This window comes from Misgurnus anguillicaudatus, unplaced genomic scaffold (genome assembly GCF_027580225.2).
Source record: "Misgurnus anguillicaudatus unplaced genomic scaffold, ASM2758022v2 HiC_scaffold_32, whole genome shotgun sequence".
Classification (NCBI taxonomy): Eukaryota; Metazoa; Chordata; class Actinopteri; order Cypriniformes; family Cobitidae; genus Misgurnus; species Misgurnus anguillicaudatus.
The window spans coordinates 4,109,639-4,131,449 of record NW_027395282.1 but is presented as its reverse complement, the minus strand read 5'-3'; the positions used below and the strand labels follow the sequence as shown (position 1 = coordinate 4,131,449).

Below are 21,811 nucleotides of genomic sequence, written 5' to 3'. Positions count from 1 at the left end.
TTGCAATCTGATTTAAATGTTCGTTTACATGTACATTATTTAGAATCCGAACCGAAAGTCTGCGCAAGCGCACAGCCAGGGTTGCCAGACCCACGTTTCAAACCCATCCGACTGGACGTTCAAAACTAGCCCAAAAGCATCACAATGACTATTCACAGCCCAAATACCAATAACTTATCAACGAAATCATTTAATCTTTAACCCGCAGAAAATAACAACTGGTGGAAACAGTTTAAACAGTGTCCCAAATCTAAACTCGAAAAAAAGCAGAGGACTTGGCAACGCTACGCTTGCGACAGCATCTCTCGTTGGAGTTCACGCTTTACTCTGTATAAAAGTCAAAACTGAGTTGGAATTGAAGTTTTCCGATATAGGTAATGAAAACACACTTTTCAAAAGTCACAACGCTATTTTATTGCTTTAAGCAGCCTAATGTTTTAAGAGTATAAACAAACGCTGCAGAATTTAGTACAGCGCGTGACCCCATTAATGCTGTTGTTGTTGCGTGTTTCTGTGACGAGATTCATAAATATAATACATGAACTTGGAGCGCAAATGTTTTGCGCATGTGCACGACGTATTTTTGCATCCGATTGAGAAAGTCACAGTCAAACTAACATTGTGTTTTTATCAGCAATAAGAAAAATTATTGTTTAATGTTTTGTAGCTGGTATATGTGAGTTTCTACAAAGAGAAATCATGAACTTCAGACTCTCATCACTGATCCTGCTGTTACACATTCAAGGTATGAAACACAGTTTTGTTGTTGTACTGAAATACTTCAATTCATTATATATTTGTTAAAAGTATGTCAGATTTTAAACTAGTTTAGTCTAATTAAATTTACATTGCTGAACTCCAAAGGCTGGATTCTCCATTTGGATCAGTCTCTAAAATGTTTAAAGTGAGTAAACTGAACTTAGAGATTTGTATTTGAGAACAAAATTGATGAATCAGGGTTCATATCCTTACAGGACTGTCTGAATCTCTCATCTTGCTCTGTAATTTTAATGAAGTTAAATACAGATAATCTACAAATATTATTAATATTACGGTTATGGTTTCTTCTTCAGGGTTCCTAACATTGGATAACTTTAATGTAACCTGTGATAAACTGAATATTTGTGGTGCGAGGGGAGAACTGGTGACAGTGAGGTGCGATTACTCAAACATCAACATCAAAACTGGGTTCTGGTTCAGTGAGAAACAGAGAACAAACTGGAGAAACAAAGATGAACCTGAAGATTTGACTTTAGATTCAGATTACTCAGGACGAGTGGATCAGATGATCACTAAAGATTACTCACGACTCACAATAAGAGATCCAAGAGAGAGAGACAGTGGAGAATATCAGCTCATGATCATTATGAAGGATGGAGTTAAACATCTCAGCTCAGTCACAGTCAATCTAACAGTTTCAGGTACATTTACATTCTCATCAGTCCAGTTAAACTCTTTTCATTTCTCATCTAATGTAAGGTTTTCATTATTTAGGTTTACAGGTGAAGATGAATCCTGAATCTACAGGACAGCGAGTAAAACTGAGCTGTGATTCCTCCTGCCCTTTAACATCTGAATATAATTACCGCTGGTACAAGAATGGAAAATATTTAACATTTGACCAAAGCATATTTGTGTCATCCAGTGAAAACACTGACAGTTATTCCTGCTCTGAGTTTGATTCAGTTCCCTCTTCATCTGTGTGTGAGTCTGACATTTACACAATATTTAGATTAATTATTTATTAAATTAGCAGTTTTCTTGTTGATTCATATACAGTATGAGTGTGTTTGTAATTGATTGTGAATGTTACAGCAGTATTTTGTGACTCTTTCAGGTCTTTCTAACAGTAGCTGTTGGGGTGTGACTTACACCTCTAGAAGTGTTTGTGCTTTAGTGGGATCAACAGTAGATATTCACTCTTCATACTCACATCCCACTGGATATACAGTAAATAAAACATACTGGGATAACCGTCGTTATGGGGCATTCAGAGATCTGCTTGAGGATCGTCAGTTTTCTGGTCGTGTGGAGTTTGTGGGAAACACACTGAGAATCAAAGACGTCAACACGAGTGACACTGGACATTATCAGTTCAGGATCATCACTAACACATCAGAGGGGTATTGCACAAAAGCAAGATAAGGGATTAAGCTGGGATTTTCCAGTTATCCTGGCTGAATTTAGCCCTGACTCGGTTGCATGAAGGGAGGCTAAATTAATCTAGATGAAGTTACTATGGAGATTTACTCTTTGCAGCTAGCCTGCTCCAGAGCAGGCTAACAACCAGGCTAAGATTAATCCTAGTGATTAATTTAATTTTATTAACTTTATTAATCCCAGGGGGAAGGTGCTTTAATGTTACAATTATAAAAAAGAAAGAAATTAAAGAAAAAAGAAATAAAAACATAATTGCCCATCAATGTTTTAAAAATTAATAGATAAGAAATAAAAAAAACTATAACTTTTCCCATATAAAAAAAGGTAATTTACTTCAATAGTGAATTGTCCCAGCACTTACAAAGTGGAGTTAAACAGCCTAATGATCACAGGTATAAAGGATCTGCTAAAACGCTCAGTAGAACACTTAGCAGTGATCAGTCTCTGACTAAATGTACTTCTCTGTTCGGCCAGCACCCTATGTAGTAGGTGAAAGGGATGTCCAGAATTGAATATAGTTTTGACAGTATTCTTTTCTCAGCCACAACAGAACAGAGTCCAGCTCCATACCAAGTACAGAGCCAGCGCCTCTAATGAATTTGTCCAGTTTATTTCTGTCCGCCACCTTCATACTAATTCCCCAACAGACCACTGCATAAAAATTGATGCTAGACACCACAGACTCATAAAACATCCACAGCATGGTATAGCAGACTATACCATTTCAGATTAATCGGCTAGTTTCTCTGAATCCTACTAGATATTCATGTGTTTTAGTCACTTCATGGTCTTGCATAAAAATACTAGATATACTGTAATTTATTTAGTGTTATTATTAAGACTTCTGTCAGGGGTTTGATGAATAAATTTATTAATGCAGTTGTAAGAAATGGCTGATGAAGTTGAAATGCGGTTTCAATTAAGTACATATGTAGACTAGCATTAAGATATGAGAAATACCTGATTGAGAGGTACGGATTCTCATGTGATGTAAGAAATGTCAGTCTAGCACTGAAATCACTTTTACAAGATTGCAAGTAACAGGAACAGATTACTCCATAAAGTGTTACATAAGGGCAGTCACACATTATTTTGTGTAACAGCTTTCCCTATTGTCTTTGGATGCAGTGGATGGCACCCACCCCTATGACAGATATATAAGACTTTTTTAATGTTAAACTTAGTACAGACAATAAAATATGTCAGCAGACACTACCTTATGTGTAGATTTATTTCTGCAATCAAGTCATCAGCATGCAGAATGTTCTTGATCTTGATTTTCTGAAAGTGATGGATGGTCCAAATTATTATGCACATGCTATTTTTGTTTGTTTTTTAAAATAAAGTCAGTAAGTTTACAAATTGTATTTTAATCTCAATAGTTATATGACATTGTGCATGTTATTCTATTTAAATACATAATTTGACGTATTTAAAATCTCAAAAGATACTTTATTACTTAAAAAAATATGCAAATTATGCTTTTCCAAATTATTATGCAAAATGCACTTTATCAAAATTCAGTGTGTTAAAATAATCCACAAAACAGATATGTGTCAAATGTGCTGCATAGACAGATAATAAAAAAACATTATAAATCAAATAATGTATTTAAGACAGGTTACATAATAATATATGAGCATGTTTTTGACATGACTTTTACTGTCCCATTTATTAAACTTGTAAGACTATAGTTTTTGTCTTTATTTCACTTGAAGATGCTAGTATTGTATCCCAGAGTTGATGTTTGAATATGAATTATAGTGCTGTCCACCTCACAGATCTTTCATATAATGATACTCCTTAAAGAGGTCAGCGGATAGTATTCATACTGTACCTTAATTTTTTTTATTTCATGGCCATATTAAAATAGTCAGTGTTGCTTTTTTGCAGCATGCTATATTCTGCATGAAAGTAAATTAATTTCAGAAGACATGATTCATTTTTTCCTATGCCTATCTTTAAGGTACTCTACATATCTTCCAGATGTCCTTTTGGCCCCCTCAAGGGACCTACTATCTTACTTCCCAATATTCCAGTCCAAACCAGCCTTGTTTGAACATGGTGGCTATTCACCAACAATCCAGAATATACTATTCAGTGTTTTATAGCATGTCAATGAATACAACTGTTTGAAAACTTTATGAAGCTCACAGTAAATGTAGTATTTTTGGAAGCTTTAGTTTGGGGGTGGGGTTGAAATCCACTTGTATGCACTGAGGGATCCCATATTGAGGGCTTCTTGGTATTACAGAGACATCAGCATGTTTGCTTTTTAGCAGTGACATTTTTATTGTTGCCTTTTCCTAATATTTTCCTTAAAAAATTCTTCATATGGTCAAATCCTGTACATAAATCTTATAATAATTCAATGATTTCTGTTTAGTTCCACCAAATATAAATTGTTATAGAAAATAAATAGCTTTTTTAAGAAAATGCACACTTTTTTGCATCAAATACTGTAGATACACATAGTAGTAGTTAAGTGTTTGCAGTTTCATGATGAATTTTTATGAGTTTTATCAATTTTTGCATCAGTGATTCTGTGATCGATTCCGAGGTCTGTTTAAGCATTCCGTGAACGTGCACTTATCCTAGCTAGCTACACCTGGCTTGACATAGCTGCACGTTCTCATCCTGGCTTAGCAATCGTGCAACAGACTTAGCCAGGATGGGCTGATTAAACTAGGTCAAGCTGGGCCTTTTCTGTTATCCTGGCTTTCTTAATTCTACTTTTGTGCAATACCCCTCTGATGTAGTTTCTGGTTATCCTGGAGTCTATCTTACTGTTACAGGTAACTGCTCATAATAAACTCTCTGTAGTGCAACACTCATTATACTGAAGCATTATAGCTCGAGTAGGAGTCTGATATCAGCATGACTGTGATAAGAGGTTTAGTCTATCGAGCTTTATCAATCGAGCTAAATCAAAAATATGAGGCCCAACTTGGAAAATTAGTTTATGTGAACTCTGTTATATGAAATTTCAGATACACGAGTGATAAGCAGTCCAGACCCTGTGATAGATGGAGAAAAAGTGATATTAAGCTGTTCAACAAGATGCACTCTGGATAACAAACATACTTACATCTGGTATAAGAATGGACAACAGGTAACAGATGGATTGACATTATTAAACAAGCTGTACCTGGACTCAATCAACAGTGAGGAGCTACAAGAGTATTCCTGTACTGTAAGAGGTAACACAACATCTCATCATACATCTGACTTTACTGTTACACTGTAAAAAGTAAACAGTTGGATCAACTTAAAAAATAACTTCAGTTGGTAATACCTAAAAAATGTTGTTTCTTATTGTGAAATTCAAGTGAAATTTTAAGTTGAACAAAACTAGTTTTAGTTACCAACTGAAGTAACTCTTTAAAGCTACAGTCGGCAACTCTGGAGGATTGAGATGATTTTGAATGTTTTCAATTTTTATGCCCCTCCCACACTACCACCAAGCACCCTCATATCGAGCTCGTCCTCATCAGTGCGTGTTCAAGCATACAGGGTTTCCTGCAGAAAATTTGTTAGTTAAGGTCGTAAAGTTGGGTGGGTTTCAGGTTCTGAGTGAGGCTGTCAATGTATGGCTCCATGATCTATTAACATTACATGTGAGAGAAAATTAATAATATTTAAGAGAATGTTTATTCATTCTTGAGCTTGCTTACTTGCCTGAAAATGTGCCCATAAGGTGAGATTGGAAAGAGGCGCCACACGTCTCCCCCTCTCTTCTTCAGCGTCGATATTAAGATGGGTTACCTTCTCTTTAACCTGAGCTAGAAAGGAGCCCTCAAGTTGCTGTTCACATGCTGCTTTAATTTTCCTTAATGTCTCAATGGTAACAGGAACCTAAATAGACATGCAAATTAAACATGATTTTATATTTACAGAGGAAAACTGCCATTTAGTTATATAAAAAAAATCATTGTGACATCACACTTTACATGGTTTTTCATTGCCATGAAATTAATATCTTCCTTCTGGAACAATTTGGAAAGCTGTCAGGTAGGGCAGGATGTCTGCCTGTATGTAAACAGCTGCCATGAATCTGTAAGTTGCACAGTATGTGTACAACCCTCATGCCACTGCATCCTTCTTTATATTCGCCTCCTCAGCAAGTGTAGCAAGCACTGCAGGCAGATTTCTCTGAAGATTTGAAATGGACTTCTCTTGTGATAGCCACCCAGTGTCCTTAACCTCCTGGGAAAAACGCTTTGGAAAAGGAGACGGGCCGACTACCAAAACACACGTATAGCCAATCAAATCAAATCAAATGCCGGGTTGCGTATGTGTGGGGCGGGTCTATCAACAGAAGATGTAAGTAAATTGTGTAGGATTGAATTCCTGTAACCCACGAGACAAATCTAAGCATGTCCAGAGCGTGGCGGCTTTCTTTTCTGGGCATTCAGCATCATCTAAAGTGACTTCTTTTTCAAGGTGTTTGTCCATGAGCTTGACACTTAACTTCAAGTTCTGCCCAAGTGGTGTTTGATAGGTTTGGAAGGAACATCTGATGAATTTTTGGGTCCAGTGGACCTATCAGTTTTGGGGGAGTTCGTGTTAATGCTAAACTGTATTCATTGTGACATCAGAGAGAGAGAGAGAGAGACGCAAGAGAGAGACGCAAGAGTGGCAACACTGCTATCGGAGCTCCGCCGAGTTCATCATCTAAATCTTACTTTCTTACTATCTTGTTCCTATCTATATAATATAACTTACTAGTTCATCTTAGGAATACCTTACCGTGACGATTATTCAACAGTTTCAATAAGTGAAACGATTTAAACACCCAGTATTAGCATATAGCCCGGTAGCATTAGCAAACAAGGAAACGCTGCTCCGTGCATTGGAGCTCCGTCGAGTTCATAATCTAAATCCTATTTTCTTACTATCTCGTTCCTATCTATATAATATAACGTACTAGTTTATCTTAGGAATACTTTACCGTGACGATTTTTGAACAGTATTAATAAGTAAAACGATCTATCACTAGTAAACACCTAGTGCTAGCATATAGCCCACTAGCATAAACAAACGTGCCGGTTGAAGTTAGCACTTGCTCACTGTCTGTTTACTGTAAATCTGCCTTTTTCGATCTAATGGCGGACTCATCCGATGTATGTTTTTCAGACCTTTCCTCACCAGAGCGGGAAGCTGTGGAGGAGTTGTGTCCCGGCATTAGCACCAGGCGGTACAGCATGCCTCACATCACCCTGGCTCCAGGCACCCGGAGACGACCGAGGCACGCAACGAGCGAGCACCCATCTCGATGCAGCTTCACGGACTGCTGTCTGGCGAACGGAGACGCCATCGCCCAGCATGAAAACGGTAAGACTCCGCTTGTCATTGTAACCTGCACTACTTGCCACATGTACAGTTTAGCTTCTTCCGTCAGCATAGAGGGGTTTACATGTGCTAAGTGTATTGAAGTAGTAAGGCTGACGGAGAAGGTTGCAGAACTAGAAGCGCGCATCCGAACGCTAGTTGAGGACAGTAAGACCGCTAATGTTAATGTTACAAACACTGTTTCGGGTGCGCCTAGTGTTAAACGTAATACACATGGCTCGGTTCCGACTTCAGAGTCAAGGCGGCTGACTAACTGGGTGACTGTCAGGCGGCCTAGTCGCATTCGGCATCCAAATCACGTTCCTGTTTTAATATCAAACAGATTTTCTCCACTCAGCAATACACCGGCTGAGACATCTGTTAAAGGTGCCCTGGTTATTGGAGATTCTATACTCAGGAACGTTGGCATTGAGGCACCAGCCACCATAGTCGATTGTATACCGGGAGCCAGAGCGTCTGACATTAGATCCAAACTTAAAGTGCTGGCTAATGCTAAACGTAAGTTTTCTAAGATTGTTATTCACGCCGGCACGAATGACACCAGACTCCGCCAGTCGGAGATCACCAAAGATACTATTAAAGAGGTGTGTGAAATTGCAAAAACAATGTCAGACAATGTAATTTGCTCTGGTCCCCTCCCCGCCTACCGGGGGGATGAAACTTACAGTAGATTAGTGTCTCTTCATGGCTGGATGTCAAAGTGGTGCCCTCAGCATAACGTAGGGTTTATAGACAATTGGAAGCATTTCCGGGGAAGACCTGACCTGCTAAAGAGAGATGGCCTCCATCCGTCTCCGGAAGGAAGTGCTATACTCTCTAGAAATCTGACCAATAGTCTTACTTTTGATATTGTCTGACTATCCAGGGCCCAGGTCAGGAAACAGACAGATCGGCTTACCCATCAGTCTGTTAGCTGCCTTGACATGTCAAGATCACATATATCCCAGCACATAGAGCCTTTTTTAACAGAGTACCAACACATCTCGACTGTGTCTGTTCCTCGAACAAATAAATACAGAGCACCGTTTACCTCGTCTCGCACAAATCTTATTAACATAAAACTAGAACATAATACATTAACAGATGAAACTCAAATGTTAAAATTCGGCCTTCTTAACATTAGATCACTTACCAACAAAGAACCAATTATCAATGAAATAATTACTGACCAAAACTTAGATGCACTCTGTTTAACAGAAACCTGGCTTAAAGCAGACGATTACACCAGTTTAAACGAATCCACCCCACAAGACTATTATTATAAACATGTTCCTCGTCTAATAGGGAGAGGGGGTGGTGTAGCTACAATATACAATAAAATATTCAAAGTAAACCATAAATCCAACCTAAAATTTAATTCGTTTGAAATAATACTGTTAAATATGGAAATAACTGATCGCAACAACAAACGACTTTCGTTCATTTTAGCTACAATATATAGGCCTCCAGGCCACCACACAGATTTTCTTAAAGAAATAGCAGACTTCCTATCTGAGCTTACAGTCACTGTAGATAAAGCTCTTATCGTTGGTGATTTTAATATCCATGTGGATAATCCAAAAGATGCATTAGGACGTGCGTTTATGGATGTTCTAAATTCTCTCGGCATTAAACAAAACGTTTCAGGGCCCACGCATACTCGTAATCACACACTAGACTTAATTCTGTCACTCGGACTCAATATTAATGACATCGAAATATCACCCCAGAGCGATGCCGTTTCAGACCATTGCCTTGTGTCATGTACAATACTTCTAGATAGGACCGCTCAGTCTACAACATGCTACAGATTAGCCAGAACAATAATTTCCACCACTAAAGATAGCTTTATTAGCACTCTTCCAGACCTGTCCCAAATGAAACATGTAGCAGATAATCGTGAAGATCTAGATATTATAATAGAAAACCTGAACAACGTCTGCTCTAGCACGTTGGATGCCGTTGCTCCCATTCGAAAAAAGAGAATCAAAGAAAAACCGCCAGCTCCATGGTATGACCATCATACTGCAGCCCTTAAAAAAGTAGCTAGAAAAATGGAAAGAAATTACCGAAGCACAAAGTTAGAGGTATGGCGTTCAGCATGGAAAGAGAGTGTTCAACACTACAGACAGGCCATTAAAACTGCCAGATCTACCTATCTCAGTACGCTTATTAAAGAAAATCATAACAACCCTCGTTTTCTATTTAGCACAGTTGCGAAACTGACTAGAAACAAAGAACAAACAGAAACCAATAGTAAACTCCAACACAATAGTGACGACTTCATGAACTTCTTTACTAACAAAATTATGTTTATTAGGGAAAACATAGAAACTATGCAAGCAGCCATCACTCTACCCAATAGTACATTTTCCACTAGATTACCAAACGAACATCTTGAGTCATTTAATCCTACTACAATAGAAGAGCTCTCTAAACTAGTAACGTCATCCAAATCATCGTCCTGTATACTAGACCCCGTTCCCACAAAATTACTAAAAGAGGTATTTCATGTAGTGTCAGACACTGTACTTAATATCTTTAACTCATCTCTAGAATTAGGATACGTTCCAACAGCTTTCAAACTAGCAGTTATTAGACCGCTCATTAAAAAGCAAAACCTTGACCAGGGAGATCTTAATAACTTTAGACCAATCTCAAATCTACCTTTTCTTTCTAAAATATTAGAAAAAGTAGTGGCAAGCCAGCTACGCACATTCGTAGAAAATAATAATACATATGAAAAGTTCCAATCAGGATTCAGGCCCCACCATAGCACAGAGACAGCGCTGCTTAGAGTTACAAATGACCTCCTATTAACATCCGATCGTGGTGAAATCTCAATCCTTATATTACTAGACCTTAGTGCAGCCTTTGACACAATAGATCACACAATCTTACTCAATAGACTAGAAAACTATGTTGGCATCAGTGGTCAGGCGTTAGCCTGGTTCAGATCGTATCTAACCAATCGATATCACTTTGTTTATGTAAATGAGGAAGAGTCATATCACTCCCCCGTTAAATACGGCATACCTCAGGGATCAGTTCTAGGCCCTATCCTATTCTCGTTATATATGTTACCTCTAGGAGACATTATCAGGAAACATAACATAAGTTTTCACTGCTATGCGGATGATACCCAGCTTTACATCTCGTCGCATCCTAGCGAAACCCACCAGTTTTCTAAGCTAACAGACTGCATTAGTGATATTAGGGACTGGATGGCACAAAACTTTCTTATGCTAAACTCCAATAAAACAGAGATACTTATTATTGAACCGAATCGCTACAAACATAATATGTCAGATTACAAGTTGCCCATAGATGGCTGCACGGTGGTGCCATCTTCCACGGTTAAGAATTTAGGCGTAATGTTCGACAGCAATCTATCTTTTGATAGTCATATCGCCAACATCTGCCGCACAGCATTCTTCCATCTTAGAAATATCTCAAAAATACGCCATATGCTGTCTGCATCAGACGCAGAAAAGCTTATACATGCTTTTATGACCTCTAGAATAGACTATTGTAACTCGTTACTCGGGGGATGCCATGCAAATCAGGTAAACAAGCTACAGCTGGTTCAAAACGCCGCCGCAAGAGTGCTTACCCGATCTAAAAAGTATGACCACATCAGTCCAATTCTGGCATCTTTACACTGGCTACCAGTTAAATATCGTATACAATTTAAAATATTACTAATCACCTACAAAGCCTTAAATGGCCTAGCGCCTTCGTATATTAAAGAACTACTATCAGAATACAATCCATCACGTAAACTGCGCTCACAAAATTCTGGTCACTTAATTATCCCTAGAATATCAAAAGTGTCTAAAGGTGGTAGATCCTTTTCCTACTTAGCCCCTAAGCTCTGGAATGATTTACCAAACAATGTTCGAGTATCAGACACAGTCGATCAATTTAAATCTAAACTTAAGACATTCTTCTTTAACAAAGCATTCACATAAAATGTCCAGTAAATGTACATTTCCCGCAGTAGTTAGTTTGTCCAGAACAAAGCACTCACATACCTCATATGGGTAATATACTTATGCCGCAATAGTTAGCCTGTCTGGAACCGAGCCGACTTGAACCACTATAATGTTTGACACCTGCATTGCATGCGAACGGCCCCTACGCTAATAGAATTCTGTTTTTCTCTCCCTGTCTCGTCCTCAACCACGAGGACCATGAGACAAACAGACCCAGTTCCGGTTGCTGTGAAGATCATTGCATCACTGATCCACTGGCTGTCCTTCAACGTGATGACCAGCCGATGCCCGACCAACGACCACCGGCTAAACCAGTTTAATTCGCTTACCCGCCTCCTATCCCTACCGTTTCTATATATATATATATATATAAATATATATTAATTCCTCCCAAGGGTTTTTGTCCTTCTAGGACTTTTTCCCATTGGGTTTTTTTTCCTAGAGGGTTTTTAATCCCAGGGAGAGTCAGCCAACTTTGGCTTAATTTAGCACTTTACAGTATACGTTACTTTATTAATATGCTCGCTTGTACGGTTTAACCGCTTTCTCTACTTCTTATATTATCTATTGATTTTCTGTGTTCTCCTCTACATCTTCTCATGTAAAGCTGCTTTGCAACAATTAACACTTGTGAAAAGCGCTATATAAATAAAATTGAATTGAATTGAATTGAATTGAATAGAAGGTCCAGATTCTATTGGGCGTGTTTGTTTAGGTGATTTCAAATATCAACATTGGCTTTTAAACATCATGGACTCCGCCTTTAACTGTCCTTTTCCTTCATTCATTCACTTTACCAGTCATCACTGCTGCTCCATCTGTGCCAAGGCCAAAGATGCGTTCCTCAGGTATTTTTTTGTCATTACCACCTGCTTCACAGCATCTGCAATAGTTGTGGCCGTGCCATCTGGAATGGATACAAGATCCAAAAATTGACAGAACAGCTGTCCTTCCTTGTCTGTATATCTGAAATATTTACGAAAAACAATTGGTCTAATCCTGGTTTTGTTACACACACACAGGACGCCATCATGACCCTTTTAAAAATGAGGTATAAGAAGGTGACTGCTACTGTACCTGACATGGATATCTAATTGTTTTGTCACAGAGATGTCTGTGGACTCATCAATTTCCAAGCCAATAACCTTTGATGTTCTGATGGCTTCTAAAATGGGCTCCTCAACCACTTCACTCAGAATCTGTAACATTTTGTCCACAATCCTGTGGGACCTGTAGTTGGTCCTTTGATCAATCTAAAAAAAAAAATTATTTGTAATTATTTGTAATCCATGACAGCAAAAGTACACTAATGAAATAAAAATTCTTACCTTCAATTTGGCAAAATATTCACAGCCTAAGGAGGTCTGCAAGATCCAGCAATGCCCGGTAATTTGTATGGTGCGCGATTTCATGCTTTACCAGCCAGTAAAGACATTTAAAGCCGCCAATTATGGCCTCATGCTCCACATTTAAAATGGGCTGAAATGCCACACTGATGGGCAGACCTTATAAACAAACATTCAGTAAGCTGTCACTGTTAGTTTAAATTTAATAATTAAATCACCCTAGCTTGTTATTCCTAAACAACTCAAACACTTACTTCGGCTTGATTGGGCTGCAATTCCAACACATGAAATGTGATTGGTTGAGCTCAAGTGTGAGTCCAAGTCATCACGCCTGTAGTTAGTGCCTCTATGAAAGGCCTTTGAGAGGGGCCACGTAATGCCCTTTGACGGTGCATCCTGCACAGTCTGCAAAACATCCCTAGGAACAATGCAATAACTCATCGTACGTCATATGAAGAATGCAGCAATTTTAGGTTGTGTTTTTCGGTCCATTTGGCTGTGTACAATGTGACAGAAAACATGTGCAATCATCAAACATATAAGACCTATGAACGCAACTAGCCTTAATAAGAAAACATTACACCTATCATAATAATTGCAGATGCTTCGAGCGAACAGTTTACAAATTATTATAGTATTTAAAGATCATTTAGAATAATTATCTTACCTCGATGGCTACCCAGATAGCATGCAAACCATTTAAACAATATTAAAAACTACTGCATTGAATCAATATCATGTTTGCACCCTCCATTAATATTGAAAAAATATTTAGATTTCAACAAACCACCATTATCGTGATCAGTGTTTGCTTTAGTTTGGTCCTTGACTCTTATTATTCACTAAGTTAAATCTTTCTTTTTTTTTAGTGTTTGTATGTGTATATGTAGAAACACATGTGCATTGGAAAAGAAAGATGTGTTTCAAAGTTAAGTTGAACCTGGTTGCTTTTTGTGAAGATGTCAAAATGATATAAAATTAAGCTGCTTTACATGATTATGTTGATCCATTTTTGAAATTTATAATTGTTTTGGTTTGTAAATACACTGTGACAAGACAAACAGAAAAATTGCTGACACATTCAGACATCATTACTCGTCCAACAAATCTCAACAATGGTGACAATCATCAAACAAATTCATATAAAACAATCAACTGCAATGCATGCTGGGAGTTATAAATTAGTTTAGTACTACGATGATACCCAGCATGCATTGCAGCATGAAGCTTTCTTTTGTTGATGGTCACCATTGATGAGATTCATAGATCGATTCATGATGTCAGAGATAGATTCAGTAGTTTGACTTTAAATGTGTTTATATAATCCTCAAAATAACAGACCTGACACTGTTTCCAACTACTACTATAAAATAATTTTTTTGCATAACTTTAACAGTATTTCATTAATATCGCTTAGGTATATCTACAAGAATAAACTACTTGATAACATTAGATCTTTGTTTTCTTTGCAATAGCAGATGTATTTTAAAACACTGCTTTAACAGCCAAAGAAAACTTACCATTAAAACACAAGAGTCAAGGGCCCAGCTAAAGCAAACACTGATCACGATAATGGTGATTTGTTGAAATTTCAATATTTTTTCAATATTTATGGAGGATGCAAACGTGATATTGATTCAATGGTATTAACATTGACAAATCAACGATTTTTAACATTGTTTCAATGGTTGCATGCTATCTGGGTATCCATATTCCAAAAGGTTTTCTTTTTCCCAGAATAAAGAATGTTGTAGAACGTCCGGTGAACGATGACTGATAGCGCAAAGATTGTAAAAACTGATTATTTCACACTATTAATTACAATTCTTAATGGAGTGTAACTACTGTCGCATGTAAATAATGCAAATAAATAATGTGAGCAAGAGCGCTCTACAATTATATAGAATCAACAGGCACGTGCAATCTAGCTAGCAGGTGAAGAACTCAAACAACAATATCACCAGATAACTTACTTTAAATGTGCAAGAACTATAAACTAATACAATAACAGGCTTAAATAAACCCAAAACATAAGTCTACTTACAGTTCTCATGGACACACGAACTGGCTAGTTATCCTCCAGTGACTGACACGTCTTTTCCTCATTTCGGCCGTGTGACACGCGTGCCCGCTCACTGTGTCAAGCGCGTCCGCGCTATTCTCCGAGATGCACTTGACGGCAAATTTTATTTATTTGTTTATTTATTTATTTAGCTATTTTTGAACGACCTTGTTAAGGCAGTAGGGTTTCCAAGCTTAGGCGGGCCGCCTTAACTATAAAGTGCTGCGGGAAACCCTGAGCATACTTAGATTACTTACATAACACTCCAAAGTACAGTAAATGGTTGATAAAGCACAATTACCTGTCAAGAAGAAATATGGCAAGCTCTGCATCCAGCTAGAACCCTTTAAAAGCTCATAGATCCCTCCACCTTTCAAATGCTGGCCTGATATTGATCCTAGTTTTATTACAGGCACGGTCGCTTTCTATATTCGTTTCCTTTTTTTCCTAGGTTGTTTTCTTTTTATTGGTTGTTCTCCTAGCTCTTAGCCTGGGTGCCAGCCCATCTTAGCCCCGCCCACAAGATTTTGTAAACGGGAAGATGGGTCTGGGGTTTCTGCGTTGAGGAGCTACTATTTTAGGACAAATGCTGGTCGAACCAATCAAATTGTCAGGGCGGGCTTTATACGATGATGGACAGATAATCAACAGTAACGTAATGAACCACGTCACCAAAGAGCGCGTGTGTTGAATGGCTGCCGCTGTAGAGTTCAGATGTGTGGATTCTGACATTGAGTCTGTACTAAAAGATATCGACAGAGCATTGATTTTAAAAGAGGAACAGAGAAACGCGAGCAGGGCATTTGTTGATGTCCTATTCGGCAAAAGTTGGTCGCAACTGAAATGGCTAACGTTATCACGGCGATGCAACTCAGCGTGCACAACGAGATGGATATAATTAGCGGTCGTTGCCAGCTTCTTTTCGGAAGCCCGGAATCGTGGTTGCTAAATAAGTGAGGGACATGCTAGGCTCCAATATTTTCAAGCAAACGTAATGGCTATCGCCGTGGATGAAGTTCACCTAACGTACAAATGGTAAGAGATAGTCTTACTCTATGACTTAGTAAATACTTCATGTTGTGATATAAACGAAATGTTGTAAACATAATAGGTGTTGATGTACATTCGCTAACTCAGTATAATCACAATGTTAGTGTCATTGTAGCGAAATAACTATCAGTTCGGTCAGGCTGCAAAGACGTAATTTCAACATTCGTCACACACTCCGTTGCTCTGATTGGTCGTAGGTCTATCCAATTGAGTGCAGAGGCATTTTTCGGTTGAGACACGCCTCATAATTATAGCTCAATGGAGCGGTATCAGACTCAAATTCTGACTAGAATTGAGTATGGCAACATCAGGCTACCTAGCTCTGGTTGTTAGCCAAGGAATCGGAAGTTTGTTAGTGAATGTTCTCTCCGCCATCACGCTGCGTTCAATCCAAGGTGGAGGCATGTGATATTAGGCTTGTTCGACTTCATGCAGCGCCACAAGAACCGACAGCCGGGTGACGTCAAAGTACCGCGAGAGCCAGATGAAATTAGACTTTGTATGATTTCTCTAATCATTTTCGCTGTACTTTCACGTCATTCGGCTGTCGGTTCTTGTGGTGCTTCATGAAGTCAAACAAGCCTAATGTAACACAAGCAAGGGGGGGAATCTGTGGCGTGTGCAGGAACTGTGATTGACAGGCAGATTTTACACAGCCCTGTGCTGATTGGACCAGATGAACTGAGAGCGCTGGATTTTTGCCAACCAAATAACAGGCTCTAGGTGGAGGTAGAAGCCTTTTTTTCTTAAACTGTCTAATTTATGTTGTTCTTTTGGAGCATAGTGTCGGTTTCAGTGAATATGATCAAAAAATCTTGCCGACTGCAGCTTTAATGGAATATTCCATTTTCTTAAAAGAAAAATCCAGATAATTTACTCACCACCATGTCATCCAAAATGTTGATGTCTTTCTTTGTTCAGTCGAGAAGAAATTATGTTTTTTTTTTTTTTTTTTTGAAGAAAACATTGCAGGATTTTTCTCATTTTAATGGAGTTTAATAGAGCCCAACACTTAACACTTAACTCAACACTTAACAGTTTTTTTCAACAGAGTTTCAAAGGACTATAAATGATGCCAAACGAGGCATAAGGGTCTTATCTAGCAAAACGATTGTCATTTTTGACAAGAAAAATAAAAAATATGCTCTTTTAAACCACAACTTTTCGTCTAGGTCCGGTCCAGCGTGACCTAACGTAAATGCGTAGTGACGTAGGGAGGTCACGTGTTACATATATAAAACGCACATTTGCGGACCATTGTAAACAATAAACTGATACAAAGACATTAATTAGTATCAGTTGACATACAACAACGTAGGAACAGTCCTCTTTCAACATACTTGTAAACACTGGGGCAGAGTTTCGCGTTCGTCCTCTGTGACTTCTTGACGTCATGACGTATTGCGTGGGGTCACGCTGACACATCACAACCGGATCTAGACGAAAAGTTGTGGTTTAAAAGAGCATATTTTTCTTGTCAAAAATGACAATCATTTCGTTAGATAAGGCCCTTATGCCTCGTTTGGGATCATTTATAGTCCTTTGAAACTCCGTTGAAAAAAACTGTTGTTAAGTGTTGAGATAAGTATTAAATGTTGGGCTCTATTAAACTCCATTTAAATGAGAAAAATCCTGCAATGTTTTACTCAAAAAACATAATTTCTTCTCGACTGAACAAAGAAAGACATCAACATTTTGGATGACATGGTGGTGAGTAAATTATCTGCATTTTTCTTTTAAGAAAATTGACTATTCCTTTAAGTTGATCTAACTTTTCACTTGTTACAGTGTAAATGATAAAATAGATAGTTTCAGTCCTTGATGCGGATTGTTTTATTCTCAGCTATGACATCATCGCTGAGCTACTTTCAGTCTCACTGTGCAGCACTCATAGCTGATCATTAATATTGAAGTGAGATGCTACAAAATTACAGAAATGTTCAAGTACAAGAACACATCTTGGTTAGTTATTGCCTAATAAGTCAAATAAGTCACTGGCGCAGCTTCTGCAGGTTTCAAAGTCAGGTGTCAGTGTGCCGCATTGTTTTGTGTACCATCATTACTGGGGAAACCCCTAAAAAAAGAAGATGAGGAAACACAATCAAGGTGGAATTATTATTTTCTAACGCAAGTTGTACTTTAAATGTACTAACACAACCAAAAGTGAAAGTGTTTTAGCGCTGCCAGTGGCACTGAATGGCATAGCACATCACTCAGAACTTTTGTGTTATTTTGAAAATATGCACACAGCTGTCATGATGGTTATTTGCTGAGTAGCGCTGTGATAACGGCTGCAGTGAGACTGAAATCTGAGAATCACAGAAAAGTCAAATTCTGAATTTTCTGCCTTTTCTGAATATAACTGAGTTTGTGTCTTTTTTTCAGATACGATGGACAAAATAAATGCTTAAATACATAAAACTGTAGGATACTGATTAAAACAAGGCTTGGCTTTCTGAAGGTTTGCTACTATAAATGTTTTAACACTCTGGGGTCGACGCAAACTCTTTATTTTTCAATCACTCTGCAAAGAGACTTAAATTACTCTGCTGATTTTTGACATACAGATATGATTTATACATCATTTAAAACGTTAAAGTGTCTATTTTTTTTCTGTCCACTCCCAATAAGAACAGAATGTTGTGCTTTTCGCAAAATTAAGAAAATAAACATGATGCGCGTTTTGTTCTCTCTCCCTCAGTGAAGTCCTTTCAGAAACGCGTCAGAAAAATAAACTGTAACTTAACGAATACTTGTCATAGAAACAAAAGATAAATGTCTACATAATGCTTGGAATGTCAGCTTTTGAATGATGCAAGTGAGATCGAAAACATATTGTCATTCGGTGTAAACTGTATGAGAAGGAGGAGAGATACCGTCTTTCTCATGTTACCTGTTTATCTGTAATGAGATGAGATCGCCACACCCCGCGCCATTGAAGTGAACGAGTAGAAACATCCATATGCATAACTCGTGCCTCCTGCAGTCAATAGATACGCAATCCACAATCCAGTCTCTCCACTCCTTGTTGTTTTATCCGAGTGCACCAAACATGACATCTACTGTAAATCCTTATTTACTTGCGTATGTGTGTCAGTATCTCCAGACGCGACTGTTTTCTTTGTTATTCCGCCAAACATTTCACGCGATGGGAACGCACATACACAAACACACGAGTCAGGAAACTCAACGCGCTTTTTGGTATTCTTATAAAATCCGCGATTGCAAACAGTACAATTCTTATTTAGTTGCGTCTGAGCATATATCTCCGCACAGCAAGTTTATTAAACACAGGATCACTCTCATGTGCTCACGTTCACTGCATTCATGATCAACATGTGAGGTAATGGCGGCGGCTGTAAACAAACATTGATACGTTTATCACGCTTGTCCCTTGTTGTGTTTCTACTATCATCATCATCATCATCATCATTTAGTTTTATTTGAGCATCTAATACATAAAATCAACAAAATAACAAATTTCATTACAATACAAATAAAAAAAAGAAAGACAAAAAAAGAGAGAAATAAAGAAAAAAATAGAAAGAAATAAAGAAAAAATAGAAATGATGCTCAAAAGGGGTAGGTAGAAGCTTAAGCTTATTAACACCTACCCCCTTTTATACCATTAAGCCGCAATTACATTTATTAACCAATAAGACAGTCGTCACATGTTTATGCTATCCTGTTCCAGTGACTGTACAATCAACAATAATTGCTCACAATACTTCTATTAAGACATGAAAGAAAAGAAAAAAAACTCTTCAATAAGTACAAAAAAGATAGAGAAAGAAAACATTGCCTGTAACAAATAGTCACTAATCTAGCTCTATAACGTATTCCACTTCCACCCTAAGACCATTCTTCCGTCCTATACTTAGACAATATTATTTGTTTATACTTTGCTTTAAATTGATGAATGGATGGGCACTGCTTAAGGTGGGAGCTCAGGGTATTCCAGAGTCTGGCACCACACACAGACACACACATACTTTTTCTTGTCGTTCTAAAAGAAGGTACTTTAAAATGGGCATAACCTCTCAGATTGTAACAGCTATCCCTTTCTGTGAATAATTTTTGAATATTTGCTGGTAAAAGAACCCGATTTGCTTTATATCCTAATTGCACAATATAAAAATCAATTAAGTCCATAAATTTAAGCATGTTACTTTGTAAAAACAAAATATTTGTATGTTCTTGATAACCTGCCTTATGAATAACTCTGACTGCACGTTTCTGGAGTATTACCAGGGAATGTAGGGAACTCTTATAATTAATTCCCCAAACCTCAATTCCATAAGTTAAATATGACAAAATAAGACTGGAATACAATATATATAGCGCCTTATAATTTAAATAATACTTTACTTTATTTATAATTGCAATATTTTTTGATATTTTTCTTTGTATGTGTCCAATGTGTGATTTCCAGCTCAATTTACTATCTATCGTGATTCCCAAAAATTTTATTTCTGTTACTTTTTCTATTCTAATACCAGTTATGCTTATCAGTAATTCAGGATTTTTCTTGTATTGGCCAAACATAATCATCTTTGTTTTATCTAAATTGAGTGACAATTTATTCCAGTCCAGCCATGTTTTAAGCTTAGCTAATTCCTGATTTACATCCTTTATAAGTTTATTATAATTATCATTAGAATAGAATAAGTTGGTATCATCAGCAAATAGCACCATTTTTAATAGATCTGATACTTTAAATATGTCGTTAATATATAAATTAAATAGCAAGGGAGCCAATATAGACCCTTGAGGCAGCCCACAAACAATGCTCATACATTCTGATTCATCGTCCCCCATTTTAACAAATTGTTGTCTCTCATTTAAATTACTTTTAATCCAGTTCCCCGCTATTCCCCGAATACCATATTTTTCTGCTTTTTGAGCAAGAATAGAATGATTGATGGTATCGAATGCTTTTCTTAGGTCTATAAAGATTCCCACAGCATATTTTTTATTGTCAACAGCACTAGTGATTTCTTCCACAGCATCAATAATAGCCATAGTTGTCGATCTTTTGGATCTAAATCCGTATTGCCCTTCATTAATTAACTCATGTTTCTCAATAAATGTATCCAATCTATTGTAGAACATTTTCTCTAATATTTTTGAAAATTGTGGCAGCAGAGAGACAGGCCTATAATTTGTGAATATATGTTTACTTCCATCTTTAAATAGTGGTAACACTTTTGCTATTTTCATTTTTTCTGGAAAAATTCCAGTTTGGAATGAGACATTACATATATGTGTTAAGGGTTTTACAATATTATTGATTATTACTTTTATTAATCTCATATTTATGTCCAAATAATCCATAGAGGATTTATTGTTAAATTTATTCACTATAATGATTACAAAAACACAAATAAGAGTCCATACAACGATAGGCAGTTCTTCTTTTGAGCTTTTTACTGCACAAAAGTAAACCTCTCGCTGGCCAACCAAACACTAACCCTGTGTTCATTTTACGATGGCCAAACAGTACCTTTACCATGATTAGGCTACTATGGTTTTTAAAAGGTAACTTATACTTGTGAAATTAATAGAAAATATTTCAATAGAAATATATACATACTATATATAATGTGTGTGTGTGTGTGTGTGTGTGTGTGTGTGTGTGTGTGTGTGTGTGTGTGTGTGTGTTTTGTGTGTGTGTGTGTGTGTGTGTGTGTGTGTGTGTGTGTGTGTGTGTGTGTGTGTGTGTGTGTATTTACATTAGTAAACTTTTTCATGGTTTTACTATAGAGAAAGTTACATTCCTATTGAACATCCCCACAAGGCTCATTATGTGGCTCATTATGCAACTCTTTTGTTCCTCAGTTGTCAATCACTGATTATTCAGGAGCTTT

The 21,811-nt window shown here is 37.4% G+C and overlaps 1 protein-coding gene across 1 annotated transcript in view; it reads left to right on the top strand.

Annotated features, from left to right (window-relative positions):
* The first annotated feature begins 252 nt into the window (after window positions 1–252).
* LOC129453075 (uncharacterized) overlaps window positions 253–21,811 on the top strand; it is a 107,305-nt gene continuing 85,746 nt past the window's right edge. The window contains exons 1-4 of the mRNA XM_073865603.1: window positions 253–374; window positions 668–745; window positions 1,074–1,421; window positions 1,495–1,704. Coding sequence (XP_073721704.1) covers window positions 700–745; window positions 1,074–1,421; window positions 1,495–1,704 — 604 coding nt within the window. The 5' untranslated portion in view covers window positions 253–374; window positions 668–699. The remainder of the gene's footprint in view (window positions 375–667; window positions 746–1,073; window positions 1,422–1,494; window positions 1,705–21,811) is intronic.